Source organism: Chiloscyllium plagiosum, chromosome 25 (genome assembly GCF_004010195.1).
Source record: "Chiloscyllium plagiosum isolate BGI_BamShark_2017 chromosome 25, ASM401019v2, whole genome shotgun sequence".
In the NCBI taxonomy this organism is placed as follows: Eukaryota; Metazoa; Chordata; class Chondrichthyes; order Orectolobiformes; family Hemiscylliidae; genus Chiloscyllium; species Chiloscyllium plagiosum.
In genome coordinates this window covers 45,631,772-45,655,102 of record NC_057734.1, presented here as the reverse complement: position 1 = coordinate 45,655,102, position 23,331 = coordinate 45,631,772, and the positions used below count along the sequence as shown (strand labels likewise).

The window sequence follows — 23,331 nt, the reverse complement described above, 5'->3', positions numbered from 1 at the left end:
ACTCTCCCTCTTTATGGGCATTTAAGCGGGCATTGGATAGGCATATGGAGGATAGTGGGCTAGTGTAGGTTAGGTGGGCTTGGATCGGCGCAACATCGTGGGCCAAAGGGCCTGTACTGCGCTGTATTCTTCTATGTTCTATCTCCCTACCATGCCCCAATACTCAGAGGGAAACTGAGGAACAAATTCATAAGTAAATTTGTTATCTGTAAGAATAATAGGGTGGTTATGGCAGGGGATTTTAACTTTTCAAACATAGACTGGGACTGCCAGAGTGTTAAACGTTTAAATGGAGAGGAGTTTGTTAAGTGTGTACAAAAAAATTTTCTGATTCAACATGTGGATGTACCTATGAGAGAGAGTGCAAATGTTGACCTAGTCTTGGGAAATAAGGTTGGGCAGGCGACTGAGGAGTCAGTGGGGGAGCACTTTGGGGCCAGCAATCATAATTCCATTAGTTTTAAAATAGTGATGGAAAAGGATAGACCCGATCTAAAAGTTAAAGTTCTAAATTGGAGGAAGGCCAATTTTGATGGTATTAGGCAAGCACTTTCAAAAATTGACTCGGGGCAAATGCTCACAGGTAAAGGGACGGCTGGAGAATGGGAAGCCTCCAAAAATCAAATGAGAGTTTAGGGACAGTTAGGGTGAAAGGCAAGACTGGTAGATGTAGGGAATGTTGAATGACTAAAGAAATTGAGGTTTTGGTTAAGAAAAAGAAGGAAGCATATGTTGGGTGTAAACAGCAGAGATCGAGTGAATCCTTAGAAGAGTATACTTAAGAGGGAAATCAGGAGAGCAAAAAGGGGACACGAAATAGCTTTGGCTAACAGGGTTAAGAAGAATCCAAAGGGAATTTATAAATACAAAAGGGTAACTAGGGCCCCTCAAAGATCAGCAGGGCAGTCTATGTGTGAAACCACAGGAGATGGGGGTGACACGAAACAAATATTTTGCATCAGTATTTACTGCAAAGGAGGACATGGAAGATGAAGAATGTGGGGACGTAGATGGTGACATCTTGAAAAATATCCATATTACAGAGGAAGTGTTGCTGGATGTTTAAAATGCATAAAGGTGGATAAATCCCCAGGACCTGATCAGGTGTACCCTCGAGCTCTGTGGGAAGCTAGGGAATTGATTGCTGGGCCCCTTGCTGAGATATTTATATAATTGATAGTCACAGGTGAGGTGCCAGAAGACTAGAGGTTGGCTAACGTGGTGCCACGATTTAACTAAGATGGTAAGGAACAGCGAGGAAACGATAGACTGATGAGCCTAACATTGGCTGGGGGGGGGGGGGCGGAGCAGACTCAGAATCCCTACAGTGTGGAAACAGACCATTTGGCCCAACAAGTCCACATCAACCCTCCACACCCATTCCCCTATCCTATTACCCTGCGTTTACCCCTGACCAATGCACCTAACCTACACATCCCTGAACACTATGAGCAATTTAGCATGGTCAATTCACCTCACAATCACATCTTTGGGAGGAAATCAGAGCACCTGGAGGAAACCCACGCAGACATGGGGAGTATGTACAAACTCCACATAGACAGTTGCCCCAGGTTGGAATCAAACCCACATCCCTGGCGCTGTGAGACAACACTCCTAACCACTGAGCCACCGTGCCACCCATATTGTTGGAGGGAATCCTAAGGGACAGTATTTACATGTATTTGGACAAGCGAGGACTGATTAGGGATTGCACATTCGGCTGTGCTTTTCCAGCACCACACTCTCTGACTCTGATCTCCAGCACCTGCAGTCCTCACTTTTGTTCTGAAGATGTGGGTGTACTATGCCTTTAAGACAGTTAAAAGCTAGGAGATCTGCCAGACAGCACCAAGTGTTCTGAACAAGATATAATGTAATCTTTTGGTCCAGTAGCCAGGATAGCTGGTTGCCTGGAAATGGCATAGGCCAATTAGTTTAAGTTATACCCCGAAAAATACCAAACTCCAATCCAATTTTAATTTAGTATATTGACAATCTTAAAAGCCAAGTTTTCTGAAAAGGTAACGATGAGGATTGATGAGGGCAGAGTGGAGAGTGTGATCTATACGGACTTCAGTGACGCATTCGACAAGGTTCCTCATGGTAGACTGGTTAGCAAGGTTAGATCATGTCGAATACAGGGAGAACTAGCCATTTGAAGACAGAACTGGCTTGAAGGTAGAAAACAGACGGTGGTAGCGGAGGGATGCCTTTCAGTTTGGAGGTCTGTGACCAGTGATGTGTCACTAGGATTGGTGCTGGTTCCACTGCTTTTCAATAGTTATATAATGATTTGGATGCAAACATAGGAGGTATAGTTAGTATGTTTGCAGATGACACCAAAATTGGAGGTGTAGTGGACAGCGAAGCAGGTTACCTCAGAGTACAATGGAATCTTGATCAGATGGACCAATGGGTCGAGGAGTGGCAGAGGGAGTTTAATTTAGATAAATGTGAGGTACTGCATTTAGGAAAGGCAAATCAGGGCAGGGCTTGTACACTTAATGGCAAGGTCCTGGGGAATGCTGCTGAACAAAAAGACCTTGGAGTGCAGGGTCGTAGTTTCTCGGAAGTGGAGTCGCAGGTAGATATTGGTTAGGCCACATTTAGATTATGGTGTGCAATTCTGGACTCCCGACGAAAGTGAGTACTGCGGATGCTGGAGATTAGAGTCAAGAGCGTGGTGACGGAAAAGCACAGCAGGTCAGGCAGCATCTGAGGATCAGGAAAATCGATGTTTCGGGTGTAATTCTCGGCTCCCTCTTATAGGAAAGACATTTGAAACTTGAAAGGGTTTAGAAGAGATTGACAAGGATGTCGCCATGGTTCGAGGGTTTGAGCTACAGGGAGAGGCTGAACAGGCTGGAGCTGTTTTCCCTGGAGCGTCAGAGGCTGAGGGGTGACCTTATAGGGGTTTATAAAGTAATGAGGGGCATGGATAGGGTAAATAGACGAGATCTTTTCCCTGGATTGGGGAGTCCAGAACTAGATGACATAGGGTTCCGGGTGAAAGGGAAAAGATATAAAAGAGACCTAATGGGAAACTTTTTTCACGCAGAGGGTGGTGCATGTATAGAATGAGGAAGTGGTACAGGCTGATACAATTACAACATTTAAAAGGTATCTGGGGTGGGTATACAAACAGGAAGAGTTTAGAGGGATATGGGCCAAATGCTGGCAAATAGGACTAGATTAATTTAGGCTATCTACGTGGACAAGTTGGATTGAAGGAGGTGAGTTGGGGGAAGGGAAAGGGAAAACAACAAGTTAGCATGTGCGCAGGACGGTTTAACTGCAGAATATCAAAGAATTAAAGAGAAAGGATAACTCAGAAGATATTGGGATTCATACAGAGGGTACAGAAACTAGCTATAGGGCACTTTACCTGAATGCTCATAGCATTCGTAACAAGGTAGATGAGTTAAACAGCACAAATCATTGTGAATGAATATGATTTAGTAGCCATTGTGCCAACATGGTTGCAGGATGGTCATGACTGGAAGTTAAATATCCAGGGGTATCAGCCTATTCAGAAGGACAGAAGAGAGGTAAGGGAGATGATGTAGCTCTGATAGTTAAGGACAACATCAGGGCGGAGGTGAAAAATGGTATAGGTTTTGTGGAGAATAAGAGTGAATCCATTTTGGTGGAAATTAGAAATTTTAAGAAGAAAAAGTCACTGATAGGTGTAATCTATAGGCTACCAAATAATAATATCACATTGGGGCGGGCAGTAAACAAAGAAGTTGGGTTGGGAAATCTGGTCGGCATGGATGAGTCAGACCGAAGAATCTGTTCCCATGCTGTACATCTCTATGATGCTATGACTCTAAGTAACTGATGACTGTAAAAATGGTACGGTGATTATCATGGGGGATTTTAATTTACATGTTGATCAGTCAAACCAGGTTGGTTAGGATAGCCTTGAGGAGGTGTTCATTGAATGTATCCGTGATAATTTTAAAGTAGACTGGAAGCAAAGACTGTATGGTGGGACAGTTGATGAGCAGTGGAGGAGGTTCAAAGCAATTTTTCAAAGTGCTCAGCAAAAGTATATGCCAGTGAAAAGGAAGGACTGTAGGAAAAGGGGTGTCTAGGGAAATAAGGGAGGCTGTCAAATTGAAAGAGAAGGCATACTAAGTGACCAAGATCAGTGGGAAACTAGAAGACTGAAAAACTTTAAAAGGTCAACAGAAAGCCACATAAAGAGCAATAAAGTAAGATTATCTATGAGAAAAAAGCTAGCTCAGAATATAATGACAGATAGCAAACGTTTCTATAAATATATAAAATGAAAAAGAGTGGCTAAAGTAAACAATGGTCCTTTCGAGGTCGAGAAGGGGGATTTAGTTATGGAATGTGTGGAAATGGCCGAAACATTGAATAGGTTTTGTGTGTCGGTCTTCACAGTGGAGGACATGAATAACATGCCAGTGACTGACAAAGAGACAAAGGTAGGTGAGGACCTGGATACAATAGTTATCACAAAAGAGGTAGTGTTGGACAAGCTAATGGAGCTAAGGCTAGACAGAACTCCTGGCCCTGATGGAGTGCATCCCAGGGTGCTGAAAGAGATGGTGGGAGAAATAGAAAATGCACTTGTGGGAATTTTCCAAAATTCACTGGTCTCTGAGGCAGTTCCAGCAGATTGGAAAACAGCAAATGTGACGCCATTGTTTAAAATGGGAGGTAGACAAAAGATGGGGAATTATAGACCAGTTAGCTTAACTTCTGTAGTGGGGAAATTGCTCGACTCTTTTATCAAGGAACAAATAGCAAGGCATCGAGATAGAAATTGTCATGTTGCATATGCAGCATGGGTTCATGAAGGGCAGGTGATGCTTAATTAATTTTTTGGAATTCTATGAAGATATTACAAACACGGTAGACAATGGGGACCCAGCAGATGCGGTGTATCTAGATTTCCAAAAGGCATTCGACAAGGTGCCACACGAAAGGCTGCTGCATAAGATAAAGATGCAAGGTGTTACTGGTAATGAATTAGCATGGATAGAGGGTTGGTTAGCCAATAGAAAGCAAAGAGTGGGGACATATGAGTGCTATTCTGGCTGGAAATCCACGACTAGTGATATGCCTCAGGGATCAGTATTGGGATTGTAATTATTCACAATTTACATAGATGATTTGGAGTTGGGGACCAAGTCTAGTGTGTCAAAGTTTGCGATGACTTTAAGATGAGTGGTAGAGCAAAGTGTGCAGAGGACTGCAAAACTTTGCGAAAGGACATCAACTGTTTAAGTGAATGGCAAAAGTCTGGTAGATCGAGTACAATAAAGTCATCCATTTTGGTAGGAATAACAATAAAAAGGACTATTGCCTGAATGGCAAGAAATTACAGTGTGCTGTGTGCAGAAGATCCTTGGTAGCCTTGTGCACGAATCTCAGAAGATTGGTCTACAGTTGCTGCAGGTAATTAAGGCGGCAAATGGAATTTTGTCCTTCATTGCTAAAGGGATTGGGTTTAAAAGCAGAGAGATTATGTTGCAGCTGCATAGGGTGCTGGTGAGGCCACACCTGGAGTACTGCTGCAGTTTTGGTCTCCTTACTTGAGAAAGGATTTACTGGCATTACAAGGGTTGCAGAGGAGATTCACTAGGCTGATTCCAGAGTTGAGGGGGTTGGCTTATGAGGAGAGACTGAGTAGACTGGGATTATATTCATTGGAATTTAGAAGAATGAGCGGAGAATCTTCAAGAAACATATAAAATTATGAAGGGAATAGGTAAGATAGAAGTAGAGAGGTTGTTTCCACTGGCGGGTGAAACTAGGACAAGAGGGCTTAGCTTCCAAATTGGGGGTGGGGGGGCAGATTTACGACTGAATTGAGAAAGAACTTCTACACCCAGAGGGAATTCCCTGCCCAGTGAAGTAGTAGAGGCTTTCTCGGTAAATGTTTTTAAAGCTTAGATAATTTTTTGAACAGTAAACAAATTAAGGGTTATGGTGAGAGGGTGGGTAAGTGGAGCTGAGGCCACGAAAAGATCAGGCATGATCGTATTGAATGGCAGAAGGGCCAGATGGCCTACTCCTACTCCTAGTTCGTATATTCTTATGTCTACTTCCATGCTGTACATCTTCATGACACCTTTGTAAAGAATGGGCTAAGTAGACACTTAGATGATAATGACCTGATTGGACACTGTCAGAGTGAATTTGCAAATGCAACATAATGTTTGATAAACGAGGTTTTTGAAGATATCTTTCAATAAAGTTGGTCAAGAAGAGTTGATGGACACAGTATAAAATTTTTGGAAGGCCTTTAATGAAGTCTCCCATCGGAGGTTGGTTAGAAAAATTAAAACACATGGGATAGGAGATAAATGTACCGGTGTAGACTAATGATTGGCTGACACACGGAAAACAGAGTAGGAATAAGTAAGTCATTCTTGCTTTGGTAAGCTGTAATCAGTGGGGTACAACACAATATATATCAATGATTTGGGAACAGGTACCAAATATAATATTTCCAAATTTTCAGATGATACATAGCTAAATGAGGGAGACGTAAGACAGTTTAGGAGCATTTGGACAAGCTTAATGAATGGGCAAGAACATGATAAATGGAATACCATGTGGAATAAAGTGAAGTTAACTTCTTCTGTGGAGATGAAATAAACATACAGAATATTTCTTATATGGTAAAAGGTTGGGAAGTGTAGACCGAGATGCCCTGGTCAATAAGTCACTAAGGGCTGACATGCAGGTTCAACAACTTATTAGGAAGTCTATTGGAATATTGGCTCATATTGCAGAGGATTTGAATAAGGAGTAGTGAAGAATGCTTTAATTGTATAGGAGATTGCACCTGGAGTACTGTGTGCAGTTTTGGTCTCCTTATCTCAGGAAACATATTATTGCCACACAAGGAGTGCAACAAAGGTTCACCAGACTTTGTTCCCAGGATTGCGGGACTGTCTTTTGAAGAGGGGTTTGGCATGCAGTTCCTGTAATCTCTAGCGTTTCGAAGAATAATAGGTGATGTCACTGAAGCTTACAAATACTGAAAGGGATAAACAGGGTAAGATGTAGGCAAGATATTTCTCCTGGTCAGGGTATCTAGAACCAAGCAGCATAATTTAAAAATAAAGCAGATGCTACCAGGTCGAAGATGAGAAATCTTTATTTACTCAGAAGGTGTGAACCTTTGGAATTCTCGAATCCAGAGGGCCTGGAAGTTCAGTCTTTGAATATGTTCAAGGTGAAGCTCGATAGATTTGTGATTGAGTGAAGCACAGGGTTATAGGGATGGAGTCAGTAAAAGGAACTGCTCTGTTTTATTACCATATTGAATGGCAGGTTAATTCTATGGGCTGAATGGCCCCTCCAGTTCCTATGTTCTGAAACATGGGAACACCACCACCTGCAAGTTTCCCCTAACGCCATGCACCATTTCTGAATTGGAAATATATTGCTGTTCCTTTAGTGTCATTGGGTCAAAAGTCTAGAACTATCTCCCTAACAACATTATGGATCTATCTATATTAAATGGACTGCAGTGGTTCATGAAGGAAGGTCACTACCACCTTCTCAAGGTTGGGGAGGGGACAGAACAAGGCAAGGTTTCAGCAATCCTACTGCATTCTCAAACTTGTATTGTGTTTATGCGACAAGGGTTGTGCCATTTACAGGAGAAAGTGAGGTCTGCAGATGCTGGAGATCAGAGATGGAAATGTGTTGCTGGAAAAGCGCAGCAGGTCAGGCAGCATCTAGGGAACAGGAGAATCGACGTTTCGTACGATCCACTACGTCAAAGGTCCATGTGCAAGCATGTCATTTGTGTATGATGCTAATGTTGACTGCTTACATTCCTAAGGACCTGCTCTGTTTCAGATATTCACTGGTCAGCTCATTGGAACCATAACCAATGGTTACATCCACAACAAGGGTAATTGTCACTGTGGCCACAGTGCAATGAAGGTTCAGAGAAATTGAGGAGGGACAGATGCACCAGCAAGTCCAGGACCAGCAGCAACCTCCCACGGCTGCTGACCATTGTCCACATGAAAGGATTGCTGAAGGTACTTCTAAGTTGAAGTAGTAGTACAAGTGGCCCAGAGACGGTCATCTTTAATACCATTTCCTTCAGGCTGAGGTGGAGTGTCACTGCAGTTTGAAGATATGCTGGGACACCATGACTGAACTGTGTCATTTGCTGCAGCAAGACTTGTGGCCTGAATGGAAAGATGGCTATCTAATTCCAGTGGCTTTCAAAATTGTAGCACTAAGATTTTATTTGGCTGGCTGCTTGCAATGATCCACTGAAAATTAATGTGGAATCTCTTAATCCACAAACCACAAAGGTATCAAGGCTGTTGTGCCATGTCACTTCAACTGTGAGAGGGGCAGTGCTACAATCTGAGCAGAAAGGTTTCACTAACACAGAGGATGTCCTGCAGGTGCAGGGCACTGTGGACTGAACATGTTACATTGGGTCTATGTCAATAGAAAAGGCTTCAATTCCAACAATGTGCAAGTCATCTGTGATCATTAGTACCACATCTTAGAAGTTTGCCCTCGAAGCTGCTATGAAGTCTGTTCCTTCTAAGAACTATTCTGGAGCCTGAAGATGAGGTTTAGATGCTTGCATCAGTCTAGGGTCATCAGTCCAGACAGAATGTGTGCACATTCCTAGCATGTGGTGCCATACACAGCTAGAGCAGGCAAAGAGGGAATGCATAGGCACTGAAGGGTGGCAATAATCTTCCAAGAAAGATGATGAAGACATTGAGGATACCAGTCTTCAGCCAATTCGATTCACTCCATGTGATATCAAGAAACGGCTGGAGGCACTGGATACTACAAAGGCTTCGGCCCTGACAACATTCTGGCACTAGTACTGAAGACTCATGGTCCAGAACTTGCCACTCCCCTAGCCAAGCTGTTCCAGTACAGCTGCAACACTGGCATCTACCTGACAATGTGGAAAACTGCCCACATACGTCTAGTACAAAAAAAGTAGGACAAATCCGACCTGGCCAATTACCGGTCCATCAGTCTATTCTTGACCGTTAGTAAAGTGACAGAAGGTGTCATCAACAATACTATCAAGCAGCACCTGCTCAGCAATGCCTGGTTTGGGTTCCCCCAGGGCCACTCGGCTCCAGACGTCATTGCAGCCTTGGTCCAAATTTGGACAAAAGAACTGGATTCCAGGGGTAAGATGAGAGCGACAGCTTGTGACATCAAGGCTGCATTCGACTGAGTGTGGCATCAGGGAGCCCCAGCAAAACTGGAAACAATGGACACCAGGGCAAACTCATGTGTGGTTAGAGTCATACCTTACACATAAGAAGATGGTCATGATTATTGGAGGTCAGTCATCGCAGCTCCAGAACATCTCTGCAGGAGTTCATCAGGGTAGTGTCCTCAGCCCAACCATCTTTAGCTGCTTCATCAATGACCTTCTCTCCATCATAAGGTCAGAGGTGGGGATGTTTGCCAACCATTGCAACAATGTTCAACAACATTCTCAACTTCTCAGATACTGAAGCAGGCCATGTTCAAATGCAACAAATCTGGGCAATATCCAGGCCTGGGCTGACAAGTGCAAGTAACATTTGTTCTACAGAAATGCCAGGCTATGATCATCACCAGTAAGAGACAATCTAACAACTAGTTCTTTGCATTCAACAGTGTAACCAACACTGAATCCTCCACTGTCAACATCCTGGTCAACATTATTGCCCAGAAACTCAACTGGACTCATCACATAAATGCAGTGGTTACAGAATACTGCAGTGAGTAAGTCACCTCCTGACTCCCGAAAGCCTGTCCACCATCTACAAGGCCCAAGTCAGCAGTGTGATGGAATACTCCCCACATGCCTGGATGAATGCAGCCCCAACAACACTCAAGAAGCTTGACACCATCCAGGACAAACTACCCTGTCGATTGGCATTATATCTGAAGAAGGGCTTATGCCCGAAACGTCGATTCTCCTGTTCCTTGGATGTTGCCTGACCTGCTGCGCTTTTCCAGTAACACATTTTCAGATTGGCACTATATCCACAAGCATCCACTCCCTCCAACCCCCTCAGTAGCAGCAGTGTGTATTACCTATAAAACGCACTACAGAAATTCAAAGATCCTCAGACAGCACCTTCCAAACACACAATAACTTCCATCTAGATGGACAAGGGCAGCATATATGGGAACACCACCAGCCTTAAGCTTCCCTCCAAACCACTCACTATCCTGACCTGGAAATATATTGCCGTTCCTTCACTGTCGTTGGGTCAAAATCCTGGAATTCCCTCCCTAAGGGCATTGGGAGTCACCCCACAGCAGGTGGACTGCAGCAGTTCAAGAAGGCAGCACACTACCACCTTCTCAAGGGCAACTAGGGATAGACAATAAATGGTGGCCAGCCAGTAACACCCACATTTCACAAAAATGAATAAATTTTTAAAAAGCATTAGGTATAGAGTAATACTCCTTTAGAAGGGTTCTAACTTATTATGATGCCAAAGGTGCATAGCCTTTGTAGCTTCATTTGTGTATCTACAATTAATACGCCAGTTGAACAGATGGGTGGTGGTGCAAAGTAGCATTAGATTTATGAATGTGTTTCTATTTGTAATTAAATGCCACCTGACCCAGTTATGTGCCTAGAGAAGCTTTTCTTTTTAATTTCTTTCCCACTATGTATACTGTGAAGGCTATTTACTGGCTGGTGACATTTCACCTGGTACACAGCTGGGATTTAAACAGGGATGAATCCCAGAAGGTTTTGGCAGTGAACACAAGATAAATAAGAAAGATGTCATGAGGGAATTGTGCATACGTAATAAGGTATATTGAAAGATTTGTAAATGTGTTGCTGGAACAGCGCAGCAGGTCAGGCAGCATCCAGGGAACAGGAGAATCGACGTTTCGGGCATAAGCCCTTCTTCAGCCTCCCCAACCTTTCCTGAAGAAGGGCTTATGCCTGAAACGTCGATTCTCCTGTTCCCTGGATGCTGCCTGACCTGCTGCGCTGTTCCAGCAACACATTTTCAGCTCAGATCTCCAGCATCTGCAGACCTCACTTTCTCCCCATATTGAAAGATTTCTCAACGCAAGGTGCTCAGGAAGGAGGGGAAAGAAAGGGCTGAGTGGCAGGATTGGGTTGGGTGACTTTAACTATCCCAGTGTAGGTCAGGTAGTGGTGGTGCAAAGATGGGCAAAGGCGTTCCCAAAGACTGAAACTGTAGATTGAGCTAAATTCAAATAAGAAATGGTTCTAAACATACATACAAATATACAAATTAGGAACAGGAGCAGACCACTAGGCTCATCAAAGGCTGATCAATCAGACCATGTACCCACCATAACCTTTTACCCAAATGCTCATCAATAATCTACTTACATCTGCCTTAAAAAACATTCAAAGAATCAGCTTCATTTGTCCCAGTAAATATGCACCCTGTCAAGATCTCTCAGGACCTTAAGTTACAATCAAGTCACCTTACACTCTTCCAAACTTCAGCAGATACAAGCCTAGCCTCCCCAACTTTTCCTCATAAAGCAACCTACCCATTCCAGTATTATTCCTGTAAGCCTCTGAATTGTTTCCAACATAGTTATATTCTTCTTCAAATAAGGAGATCAGTACAGTTCACAGTACTCCAGATATGGTCTTACCTCCCATTTCACCAAAGTCTGTCCACCATCTGCAATTCAGGAGTGTGATGGAATACTCCTTGCTTGCCTGGATGAGTGCAGCTCCAACAACACTCAACAAGCTTGACACCATCCAGGACAAAGGAACCTACTTGAATAGCACCACATCCACCACTTTCAACATTCACTCCCTTTAACAACACAGTGGAAGCAGTGCATATAACCTAAATGATGCACTACAACAAATCACCAACTCTCCTTCTACAGCACCCTCTAAAGATGAGAAACTTACAATCTCAGCACCTAGAAAGACCAGAGGAACAGACACATGGGAAAAACCACCAGCTGCAAATTCACCTCCAAGATATGTACTATCCTGACTTGGAAATACATCACAGTTCCTTCTCTGTTGCTGGTCAAAGTGCTGGAACTACCTTCATAACAATACTGAGGGTGTCCCTACACCTGAAGGACTGCAGCAATTCCAAGAAGGCAGTTCAGTATGACTTTCTCCAGATCAGTTGGCGATGAGCAATAATTGTTGACCTGGCCACAGATGTCCAGATACCATGAACAAATAAAAACAGAAATTGCTGTAATGCTTTGTGTCAACAATATCACTACTGGAGATAAATCCTTTAATTTTAACAGCCAATGTTTAGATTACCGTACTTCTGTAATAGGACAAAGTGAGGACTGCAGATGCTGGAGATCAGAGCTGAAAATGTGTTGCTAGAAAAGCACAGCAGGTCAGGCAGCATCCAAGGAGGAGGAGAATCAACACTTTGGGCATAAGTCTTCCAAACCCTTCCTATTCAGGTACCCATCCAGATGGATTTTAAATGTTGCAATTGTACCAGCCTCCACCACTTCCTCTGGCAGCTCATTCCATACACGTACCACACTGCGTGATAAAGTTGCCCCTTAGGTGCCTTTTAAATTTTTGCCCTCACCCTAAACCTATGCCCTCTAGTTCTGGACTCCCCGACCCCAGGGAAAAGACTTTGTCTATTTATCCTATCTATGCCCCTCATAATTTTGTAAACCTCTATAAGGTCACCCCTCAGTCTCCGACGCTCTAGGGATAACAACCACAACCTATTCAGCCTCTCTCTTTCACTCAAATCCTCCAACCCTGGCAACATCCTTGTAAATGTACTCTGAACCCTTGCAGGTTTCACAACATCCTTCTGATATAAGGGAATGGATCATCATTCAACTTTTAGGTTAAACCAGTCAGAATGTAGGAGATAAAATCAGAAAGTGCTGGAGAAACTGAGCAGGTCTGACAGCATCTGTGGAGAGAAAAGCAGAGTGAACATTTCAATGTTAATATGACTTCTTCAGAACTGGCAGAATGCAGGGGATGCTGGCAAGGATGAGTTGAAAGATTTCACTTCCATCTACTGCATCCAACACAGGCTACGTACAGATTATTCTCCAATTGTACATGACCAGCACAGCTAGAATCCAAATGCACAAAGGTAAATGTTACTATTTGCAATCCAGTTACTCCAATGCTCTCTGAGCAAGATTACATTTTGAATAGCCTTATCCTGTGGAATTGTGTTCACTCGGAATTAATAATATTTTTTAAAAACTCAGGGAGGGCACTCACTGCTGTCAGAGGCAGAAAAAAGGACTTCTACCACATCCAAAGGAGAGAGATTTGTCTGCTGACTCACTGGGCTAATAGGTTGGACAGTGTGAACATGAAAACTAGCTATTTCATAAATGTTTCAACTCTGTATTTCATTATGACAGTAATATTTATAAAACAGAAAGGAACTGCTCTATAGAGTCATAGAGATGTACAGCATGGAAACAGATCCTTCGGTCCAACCCGTCCATGCTGACCAGATATCCCAACCCAATCTAGTCCCACCTGCCAGCACCCAGCCCATATCCCTCCAAACCCTGCCTATTCATATACCCATCCAAACCTCTATAAGGTCACCCCTCAGCCTCCGACGCTCCAGGGAAAACAGCCCCAGCCTGTTCACTACATTCATTTTCAAAATTTTCAAGAACACAACTGTTTGACCTAAATATTCAAAAGTTTCAGGTAGGTTTGCAGAGCAACAGCATATTGCAGTCATCTAGTACTGCAAATTTGTACAGTGCACACAATCTTGCGCCCTATCCCTACATTACAGGGATTTATAACTTCCTGGAGGATTGCCAGCCAATAGCATTGCCCTATCACAAAGGAACAAAAAGCAACAGAGTCATATAGTGTAGAAACAGACCCTTTGGTCCAACTAACCCATGCCAGTCAGGTTTCCTGAACTAAACTAGTCCCACTTGCTTGCGCGACCCAAATCCCGCTAAACCTTTCAAATTCATTCCTGAAGAAGAGCTTATGCCTGAAATGTCGATTCTCTTCCTCCTTGGATGCTGCCTGACCTGCTGCGCTTTTCCAGCAACACATTTTTCAGCTCTATTCATGTACCTGACCAAACATACATTAAATGTTCTAACTGTACCTGCATCTGCCATTTCCTCTGGCAGTTCTCTCCATATGTAAACTACTCTCGCAGTGAAAAGGTTGCCCCTCAGATCCCTTTTAAATCTTCCCCCTCAACTTAAAATTATGCCCGACTATAGGAAAAAGACCTTTTCTATTCACCTTATCTATGCCCCTCATGATTTTATAAACCTCTATAAGGTAACTCCTCAACCACCTACAGTCCAGAATCAAAAGTCCCTGCCTATCCAGCCTCTTCTTAAAACTCAAATCCCGGTAATATCGTTGTAAATCTTTTCTGCACCATTTCCAATTTAATAATATCCTTCCTATAGCAGGGTGACCAGAACTGTACACAGTACTCCAAAAGTGATCTCACCAATGTCCTCTACAGCTCAACATGACATCCCAACTGCTATACTCAATGCTCTGACCAATGAAAGCAAGTGCACACTTTTTTCACCACCCTGTCCAACTGTAACACTGCTTTCAAGAAACTATGTACTATTAAACTCCATCTACCACTCCTCGGCCCATTTGATCAAGATCCGGTTATACTATCAGATAACCTTCTTCACTCACCACTATACCACCAACTTTGATGTAATCTGCAAACTTACTAACCATATTGCCATCTAAATGATTTATATAAATAACAAATAATATGGACCCAGCATCAATCCCTGTGGAATACGACTGGTCGGAGGCCTCCAATCTAAAAAACAACCCTCTCTCACCACTGTCTGAGGCTTTATAAAGCTCTAGTCAGACCACATTTAGAGTATTGCGAGCAGTTTTGGGCCCCATATTTCAAGAAGGATGTAGTGGCCCTGGTGCGGGTCCAGAGGAGGTTCACGAGAATGATCTCAGGAATGAATGGCCTAACGTATGAGGAATGTTTGAGGACTCTCTATACTCAATGGATTTTAGAAGGATGAGGATGGATCTGATCGAAATGTTCAGAATATTGAATGGCCTGGACAGAGTGGACGCTGTTGGAAGATGTTTCTGTTGGAAGGAGAAACGAGGACCCGAGGTATAGTCCAAGAATAAAGGGAAAACCTTTTAGAACGGAGATAAGGAGAAACTTCTTTCACCAGAGAGTAGTGAATCTGTGGAATTCATTGCCACAGAAGGCTGTGGAGGCCAGGTTACAGAGAATATTTAAAACAGGATCAAAGGTTAGAGGGAGAAAGCGGGAAAATGGGGTTGACAGGATCAAAGGTTAGAGGGAGAAAGCGGGAAAATGGGGTTGAGAAACCTACCAGCCATGATTGAATGGCAGAGCAGACTCGGTGGGCCGAATGGCCTAATTTCCGCTCCTGTGTCTTATGGTCTTATGATCTAATTTTACTAAACAGTCTTCTATGCAAACTATTAAGTAGGAAGGAATAGGAGAGATGGTAAAGGCTGACAACAGACAGGTTTAAGGAAGGACAAAAATGGCCCATAGTGAAACAAGCAATTTCTTGAAATTCATTGGCTCAAGTTGTGTATCATCATGTCAAAACAGGGCAGACTGCAAGGTTAGAAAGTACAATACACTTTCATAGTCTGTAAATTTTCATTTCATAACTCTGAATTAAATTGTACTCTTTCTAATTAAGGTTACAGGAAAGCCAGTTATTACATTCAGTATTTATAAACTATTTCTTAAAACTAAGTCCTTTCAAAGATACTGACTCAATGTTATCACTTTCAAGGGAAAAAAATAATTTTTAATAGCATTTAGAAGAACCTGTGAACAGTATGACCATTTCAGTGAATGCTTAAGTTGCGAGTTGAACACTAATCTGCAAACTATTTGTGAAACGCTTCCAGCAAAGCAGATTTGAAAAAGAAACAGCTGTCAAATTCTTAAAGATGACCTGTTTTTTTTGTTTCAATGAAACTTACAACATAAAAACTGCTTAAAATTCTTGGGTTCATTAAAACTATGTGAAGGCTTCTTTTAAGCATTGTTGAGCGTTGTTCTTGCAATACAGTGAGTGATATTGTAAAAGAAACATTTCAAACCTATTGCACATGTCAGTAGAAGTAGACCCACCATAAAGTTTCGGATTGATCTATGAAAGATTGTTCCATCATAATATCCCTTTTTGCAGAGCTTGATGAAATTTTCACATGCCTTTGGAGTCTGTAAAATTCAAACAGAGGTAATAAATAGCATTAAATCTTTTGTCAGCAAAACTGGATACAAAATTGATGAAAAAAAAGAATGAACTAGCCAAGAATGCAAAATCAGATTGTAAGAGTTGATACATGCATATAAAAAGGATAAAAGTAACCAAGTAAATGTTGGTTCCTTAAAAGCAAATACAGGACTAATTATTGAGACGAAGGAAATGGTAGACACATGGAACAAATCCTTTGTGCTTGTTTTCAGAGTAGAAGATGCAGATTGTTGACCAGAAATAGGGATGTTAAACATGAGAGGAAGCTACATAATCAATATCAGCAGGAGAAAAGTACTAGAAGACAAAAAAGGACTAACATCCAATAACATCCATCTTTTATATCTTTCCCCTCTCACCCTAAACCTATGCCCTCCAGTTCTGGACTCCCCGATCCCAGGTAAAAGACTTTGTCTATTTATCCAATCCATGCCCCTCATAATTTTGTAAACCTCTATAAGGTCACCCCTCAGCCTCCGACGCTCAAATCCTCCAACCCTGGCAACATGCTTGTAAATCTTTTCTGAACCCTTTCAAGTTTCACAACATCTTTCCGATAGGAAGGAGACCAGAATAACACCCAATATTCCAACAGTGGCCTAACCAGTGTCCTGTACAGCCGCAACATGCCCTCCCAGCTCCTGTACTCAATACTCTGACCAATAAAGGAAAGCATACCAAATGCCTATCATATCTACCTGCGACTCCACTTTCAAGGTGCTATGAACCTGCATTCCAAGATCTCTTTGTTCAGCAACACTTCCTAGGACCTTACCATTAAGTGTATAAGTCCTGCTAAGATTTGCTTTCCCAAAATGCAGCACCTCGCATTTATCTGAATTAAACTCCATCTGCCACTTCTCAGCCCATTGGCCCATCTGGTCAAGATCCTGTTGTAATCTGAGGTAACCCTCTTCGCTGTCCACTACACCTCCAATTTTGGTTCCAAATGGCTAGTTCTCCCTTTATTCCATGAGATCTAACCTTGCTAATCAGTCTTGAGGAGAACGTTTTTCGCTCAGAGGGTGGTGTAGGTCTAGAATTCATTGCCTGAATGTGGCTAAATTGAAAATTTCATAGCATTTAAGTGGTATTTAGATAGTCAGTTGTGTTGCCTTAGTGTCCAGGGCCATGTGCCAAGAGATGGAAAATGAACTTAGTGTAGTCAGATGTTTGCTGACCAGTGCTGAAAAGATGCCGTCTGTGCTGTAAACATTTATGAATCTACAAGATTTGATGGTCCACATTCTCAGGTTCAAAGGTCATAGCTGCAAGGTCCCAATGGATTGGAAGTTAAAAAATGTAACACCAATTTTCAAGATAAGAGAGAGACAGAACATGGGAAACTATAGGTAACCAGCCTGACGTCCAAATCGTGAAACTTATTCTTAGGGAAACGTTCACCATGCATTTGGAAAATCATAGTTTTATTTGATGAAATCAAGATGGTTTCACAAGCAGAAATACTGCTTGACACAATTATTAGATTTTTTTAAGAATGTAACAATTGGGTAAAGAGGAAACCAATTAATAGGGAATGGCTTAATTTAAATAAAGTATCCAATAAGGTTCTGCTCAAATGTTTAAAAACCAAGATAAGGGATGGTGTAGTTGGGAGTAATATATAAGCGTACATAAAGAATTAGTTAAGGAACAGTAAGTAAAGAGAAAACATAAATGAGGCATTTCGAAGATGGCAGGCTATGGGTAGTGAAAAGTCACATTGTTCAGATCTCACCTACTTCCAATCTATAGTAAAGATTTTGACAAATTACTCTCTCTCCTTGTAAAGTTGCTAAACATACAAAACTAGGTGGAAATATAACCTGAGGGGAAGAAATAGAGAGGCTGCAAAGAAATATAGACACATTATGAGAATTGACAACAAGACGGCTGATGATACAGGTTAAAATCATGAAAAGCTTAAAACTATAAAATGTTGAACGTTAATACAGTTTGAACTCTAGGGAGAGTCTAAATAGGCTGGGGTTATTTTCCCTGGAGCTTCAGAGGCTGAGGGGTGACCTCAGAGGTTTATGAAATCATGAGAGGCATGGATAAGGTGAACAGTCAAGGTCTTTTCCCCAGGACTGGGGAGTCCGAAGCTCGAGGACATTGGTTTAAGGTGAAAGATTTAAAAGGGATCTAAGGGGCAACCTTTTCAGGCACGTGCATATAGAATGAGCTGCCAGAAGAAATGGTGGAAGCTGGTACAATTACAACATTTTAAAGGCAGCTGGATGGGTACATGAAAAGGAAGGGTTGAGGGGGATTTGGGCAACATGTTGGCAAATGGGTCCAGATTAAATTTAGGATACCTGGTTGGCATGAAGAGTTGGACTGACGGGTCTGTTTCCATGCTGTACAAATCTATGACTCTAATGTACATCCAGTGAAGGAGCAGGGTTAGCCGCAAAGCAAACCAGAAGTTCAGTTGAATAGTACTGCACATACTGGATGTAACACCCTTCATATTCTTTGGAAATATTTACATGTACAAGGAGTTATTATTCCACAGATAATAAAATCTCAACTGAAACAATGCATCTAGGTAAATTCATACTCGAGGTACAGGGTGATATTTCGTTCCTAATTGCTGTATCATATCCACAATCTAAGACTGTCCTAAAGTTCTCTGCCTTAATAAGATAGTAGTGGATTTAAGAAACAGCTAGACAAGACTGGTACAAAATCAATTTGGAAAGCTAGCTCCAAGACATTCCAAATCAGACAGAGCAAGGGACAGACCAGGAAAAAGTGTTTTTCAGATGGAAGTCAAACTTTTATCCAGAGCTCTGCTTGCAACAAATAAGTGTTCATTTAACTTCTACACAAAAATGGAAGTAGACTGAAGTTTAACTGGGCTCCTGCCAATCAGTCTGGAACACCAAAGTGTCAAAGGGGACGTGTGCACGTGTGGCTGTGCTGCAATCTAAATGTACCAAGCATTGAAATAAATAAGCCACTCAGAATTTTGTCAATTCACTGGGAGAAATTTCCAGCATACCTCAATCATAGCTTTCAATATATATACTGTCCACTGACAAAAAGAGTTATGTTCACAAGATTTTGTAACTCATTATGAACAACTGTCAACTCAGGCAACTGTCTGTGTGGAGTTTGCACATTCTCCCAGTGTCTGCATGGGTTTCCTCCGTGTGCTCTGGTTTCCTCCCACAGTCCAAAAATGTGCAGGTTAGGTGAATTGGCCATGCTAAATTGCCTGTAGTGTTAGGTGAAGGGGTAAATGTAGGGGAATGGGTCTGGGTGGGTCAGACCACTATAAACACCGGAGGAAACATCAAAGAAGCGCTTCGCAGGAGGCTCCCAAGCACTGATGATGTCGCCTAGCCAGGGGACGAAACGTTTGCAACAAAAACTTCCAGCTCGGCGAACAGAACCACAACAACGAGCACCCGAGCTACAAATCTTCGCACAAACTTTGAATACATTGTATAGGTGTTCTTCTTCCTCTTTTTGCAGTTCTGGTGTACTGCAGTGCATTGTGGCCCTTTTGAACAGTGTCTTGATGCAACTTCTTTTATGTTTGTTGGAGTGGTTGCTTTCGTAGTTCAGGACTTGGTCTGTGTGTGTGGCTTTCCTGTATACCTTTGTGGTGAATTCTCCGTTAGATGTTCTCATTACAATCACGTCTAGGAATGGGAGTTGGTTGTCCTTTTCTTCATCTCTAGTGAATCGGATTCCTGTGAGTGTGGCATTGATGATCCGGTGTGTGTTCTCTATTTCTGTGTTTTTAATGATTACAAAGATGTCATCCACATATCTGACCCAGAGTTTGGGTTGAATTTGCGGTAAGACTGTTTGTCCTAATCTTTGCATTAACGCTTCTGCTATGAGTCCAGAGATGGGTGAGCCCATGGGTGTGCCGTTGATTTGTTCATATATTTGGTTGTTGAATGTGAAGTGTGTTGTGAGGCCAGATCTAGTAGTTTAAGTATGCCGTCTTTGTTGATAGGTTCAATGTCCTGTTGTCTGTTCTGTATGTCCAGCAGGTTGGCTATTGTTTCTCTGGGTAGGGTTTTGTCGATAGAGGTGAACAGTGCCGTTACATCGAATGAGACCATGGTTTCTTCCTTCCAGCAGCGGACAGCTGGAACTGACAACCGGAAGCGGCAGATTCAAACCACTACAAATGGCGGAGGAAAGATCACAGAAGCGCTTCACAGGAGGCTCCCAAGCACTGAGGATGTCACCTGGACAGGGGACGAAACGTCTGCAACACAAATTCCCAGCTTGGCGATCAGAACCACAACAACGAGCACCCGAGCTACAAATCTTCTCACAAACTTTGAAGAAGAATATTTGTGGCTGTTGGAGATAAGTCATCTAAGTCCCAGGATATATGGCCTTGATCTAACTATCTTCAGTTGCTTCAACAATTACCTTCCTTCAGAATGTTCAGCTTTGGGCTGACAAGTGACAAGCAACATTTATGCCACACAAGAGAATCAAACTTTCACCCTTTGACATTCAATTACTTTAGAATTATTGAATCTCTCAGTATCAACAGCCTGAGGGTTACTATTTACCAGAAACTAAACTATTGGACTAGCTACAGAAATACTCTGGCTACAAGAGTATGTCAGAGACTAGGAATCCTCCAGCAAGTAATTCGTCACCTGACTTCCTAATGCCTGTTCATCATCTACCAGGCACAACTGATGAGTGTAGTAGAATACTCCTACATGCCTAGATGAGTGCAACATCTAACAACAACCATGAAGTTTGACACTATCCAGAAAAAAACAGACTACTTAATTGGCACAACATCTACAAACATTCCCTCCCTCCACAATCAACATTCGCCATTGTGTACTAATCCACAACTTGCACTTTAGAAATTCAACAAGGCTCCTTTGTCAGCCCCCTACCAACTCCACGGCCCCTTATATCTTGCTGGACAAGGGCAGCAGATACATGGGAACAGGATTACCTGCAAGTTTCCCTCCAAAGTCACTCACCCTCATGACTTGGAATTATATTGCCATTTCTTCTGTGTCACTGGGTCAAAATTCTTGAACTCCTTTCTAACAGCACTGTGGGTCTATCAACCAAAGAAACTGCAGCAGTTCAAGCAGCAGCTCATCACCACATTCTTACAGGCAACTAAGAATGGGCAATAAATGCTGGCCCAGCCAACCAAGTCTACATCCCATGAATGCAAAATTAAATTCCACAGCACAGACCAAACTCCTGTTTTATTACTGGTCGACAAACATGTTTAGATAGATGTTCTGAGGAAGGGTCACCAGACCTGAAACATTAACTTTGATTTCTCTTCACAGATGCTGCCAGACCTGCTGAGCTATTCCAACAAATTCTGTTTTGCTTCCAATTTGCAGTTCTTTCAGTTTTTATTTTTAGATGTCTGAAATGGGTCCAGAAGTAGCAGTCTATATTGACCACAATCTGTTAAATTTTGTGGAAACGTTCAAGACCCAGAGCATGAGGTTATTCTGTTGGAGTTTGATCCTTCAACTGTATCACTGAAAATCACCCAAATTACCAGGAAATCAAATGTAATTGCAGATGCTTTGACCAGAGCTTGGAGACCTGGTTAGAATTGAATCTATGTAATTGATCAACATAGAAGAACAAATGTGCATGTGTGTCTATTGTTTGGGGTCTTTTATTTTTGTTTTTCTTCTTTTTGTAATGATATAATGAAACTCATTTTATTCTTTCTGCAGGGAACGTGTCATGATCACAGATCATAAACTAGAGCACCTACGGGCATACTGAACTTTAATTGCAACATGTTTTATTAAAGCAATGGCATATAGCCAGAGATTAACCGTGAATGCAAATTCAGAAGCTGCCAGGAGGGACAGGGTAGTTGTGTCCCAATAAATCCAACTGGTTTTCCCATGCCCTCCAGCAGTTGGTCCATTCATGTCTACCTTCCAGGAGTTAAACTACACAGGTCTCTAAGCTTCACTTTTCACCTCAACAATTTTGTGTCCTGCCAAGGACTTCCAACATTTGTCACTCTCTCATTGGTGCTGTCACTCTCCCCACCTCTATTCTTTCCATTGCTGTTCCTCTAGGTACATTCCATCCAGAAATGGATGGAGGTTTTAAATTCACTGAGAATTATTTCATAGTGGCCTCCCTAAATTCCCCTAAAATGCTCACGCCAACTGGTCAAAAGCAAGGCGCTTAAGGCTTTCAAATTGCTGGTCATATTGTTTCCTGAGGATACAGAATTTCTGCTGGTACACTTCCAGCATCAACTTTTATACACATCTTTTTTTAAACTTTCCACAGGCAAGAGTAAGCAAAGTTTAAGAGCCAGCTTTGTGAGTTCTCCCACTATTTGTTCCATGAAATCAGTTTTAAGCTGTTATTTGTGTCTCAGGAGTAGTAAGTGTTGTGGACACTAACAGACCATAAATTCATTGATTTCAATAGCTAATGAGAAACATGCAGTATGACAAATTAACTGGTGAGCTTCCCATTTCTACATAGGTAATGAAATATACTTGGAATCCCTCACAATCATATGTTGATAGCACAATGCTAGCCAAGAACTAATGCTACTGAATTTATCATAAACAGTTTGAACCAACACAACAGTTGAGGGCTTTAACCTGTTCTTTGTGAATTTATTTGTGTAGTTAGAAAGTGTAGAGGGGACAGCTGGAAAGAGTGAAGAGGCAATACAAAATACAGGGTGCAATTCAAAATACAGGGTGCAATTCAACAGGCTGCCAGGTACATGTACACAAATCATGAAATGGGGCAGGTCAGGTTGATAGAATGGTGAAAGAAACAGACAGGATTCTGGTCTTTATAAATCAAGAGTACAAATGCAAGAATGTTATGAACGAACATATATTCGACTCCAGTTTGGCCTCAGCTGGAGTACTGGGCAGAATCTAATATCTAGGCAAAAGTGAGTACTGCTGTCTCACTGGGATGAGTTCCGAGGGATGGGAAGGTCCTGTGACATCAATTGGAAAGGTATGTGCCAGAAGAGACTCTACAGGAAGGGTTTGGAGGGATATGGGACTAGATTGGGTTGGGATATCTGGTCGGCATGAACGG

The 23,331-nt window shown here is 42.2% G+C and overlaps 1 protein-coding gene across 2 annotated transcripts in view; it reads right to left on the bottom strand.

The window, feature by feature from the left end:
- ppil2 (peptidylprolyl isomerase (cyclophilin)-like 2) overlaps positions 1–23,331 on the bottom strand; it is a 363,209-nt gene that overhangs the window by 141,147 nt on the left and 198,731 nt on the right. For both annotated transcript variants that reach the window (XM_043716077.1, XM_043716075.1), the window contains exon 13: positions 16,137–16,226. In XM_043716077.1, the coding sequence (XP_043572012.1) occupies positions 16,137–16,226 (90 nt within the window). The remainder of the gene's footprint in view (positions 1–16,136; positions 16,227–23,331) is intronic.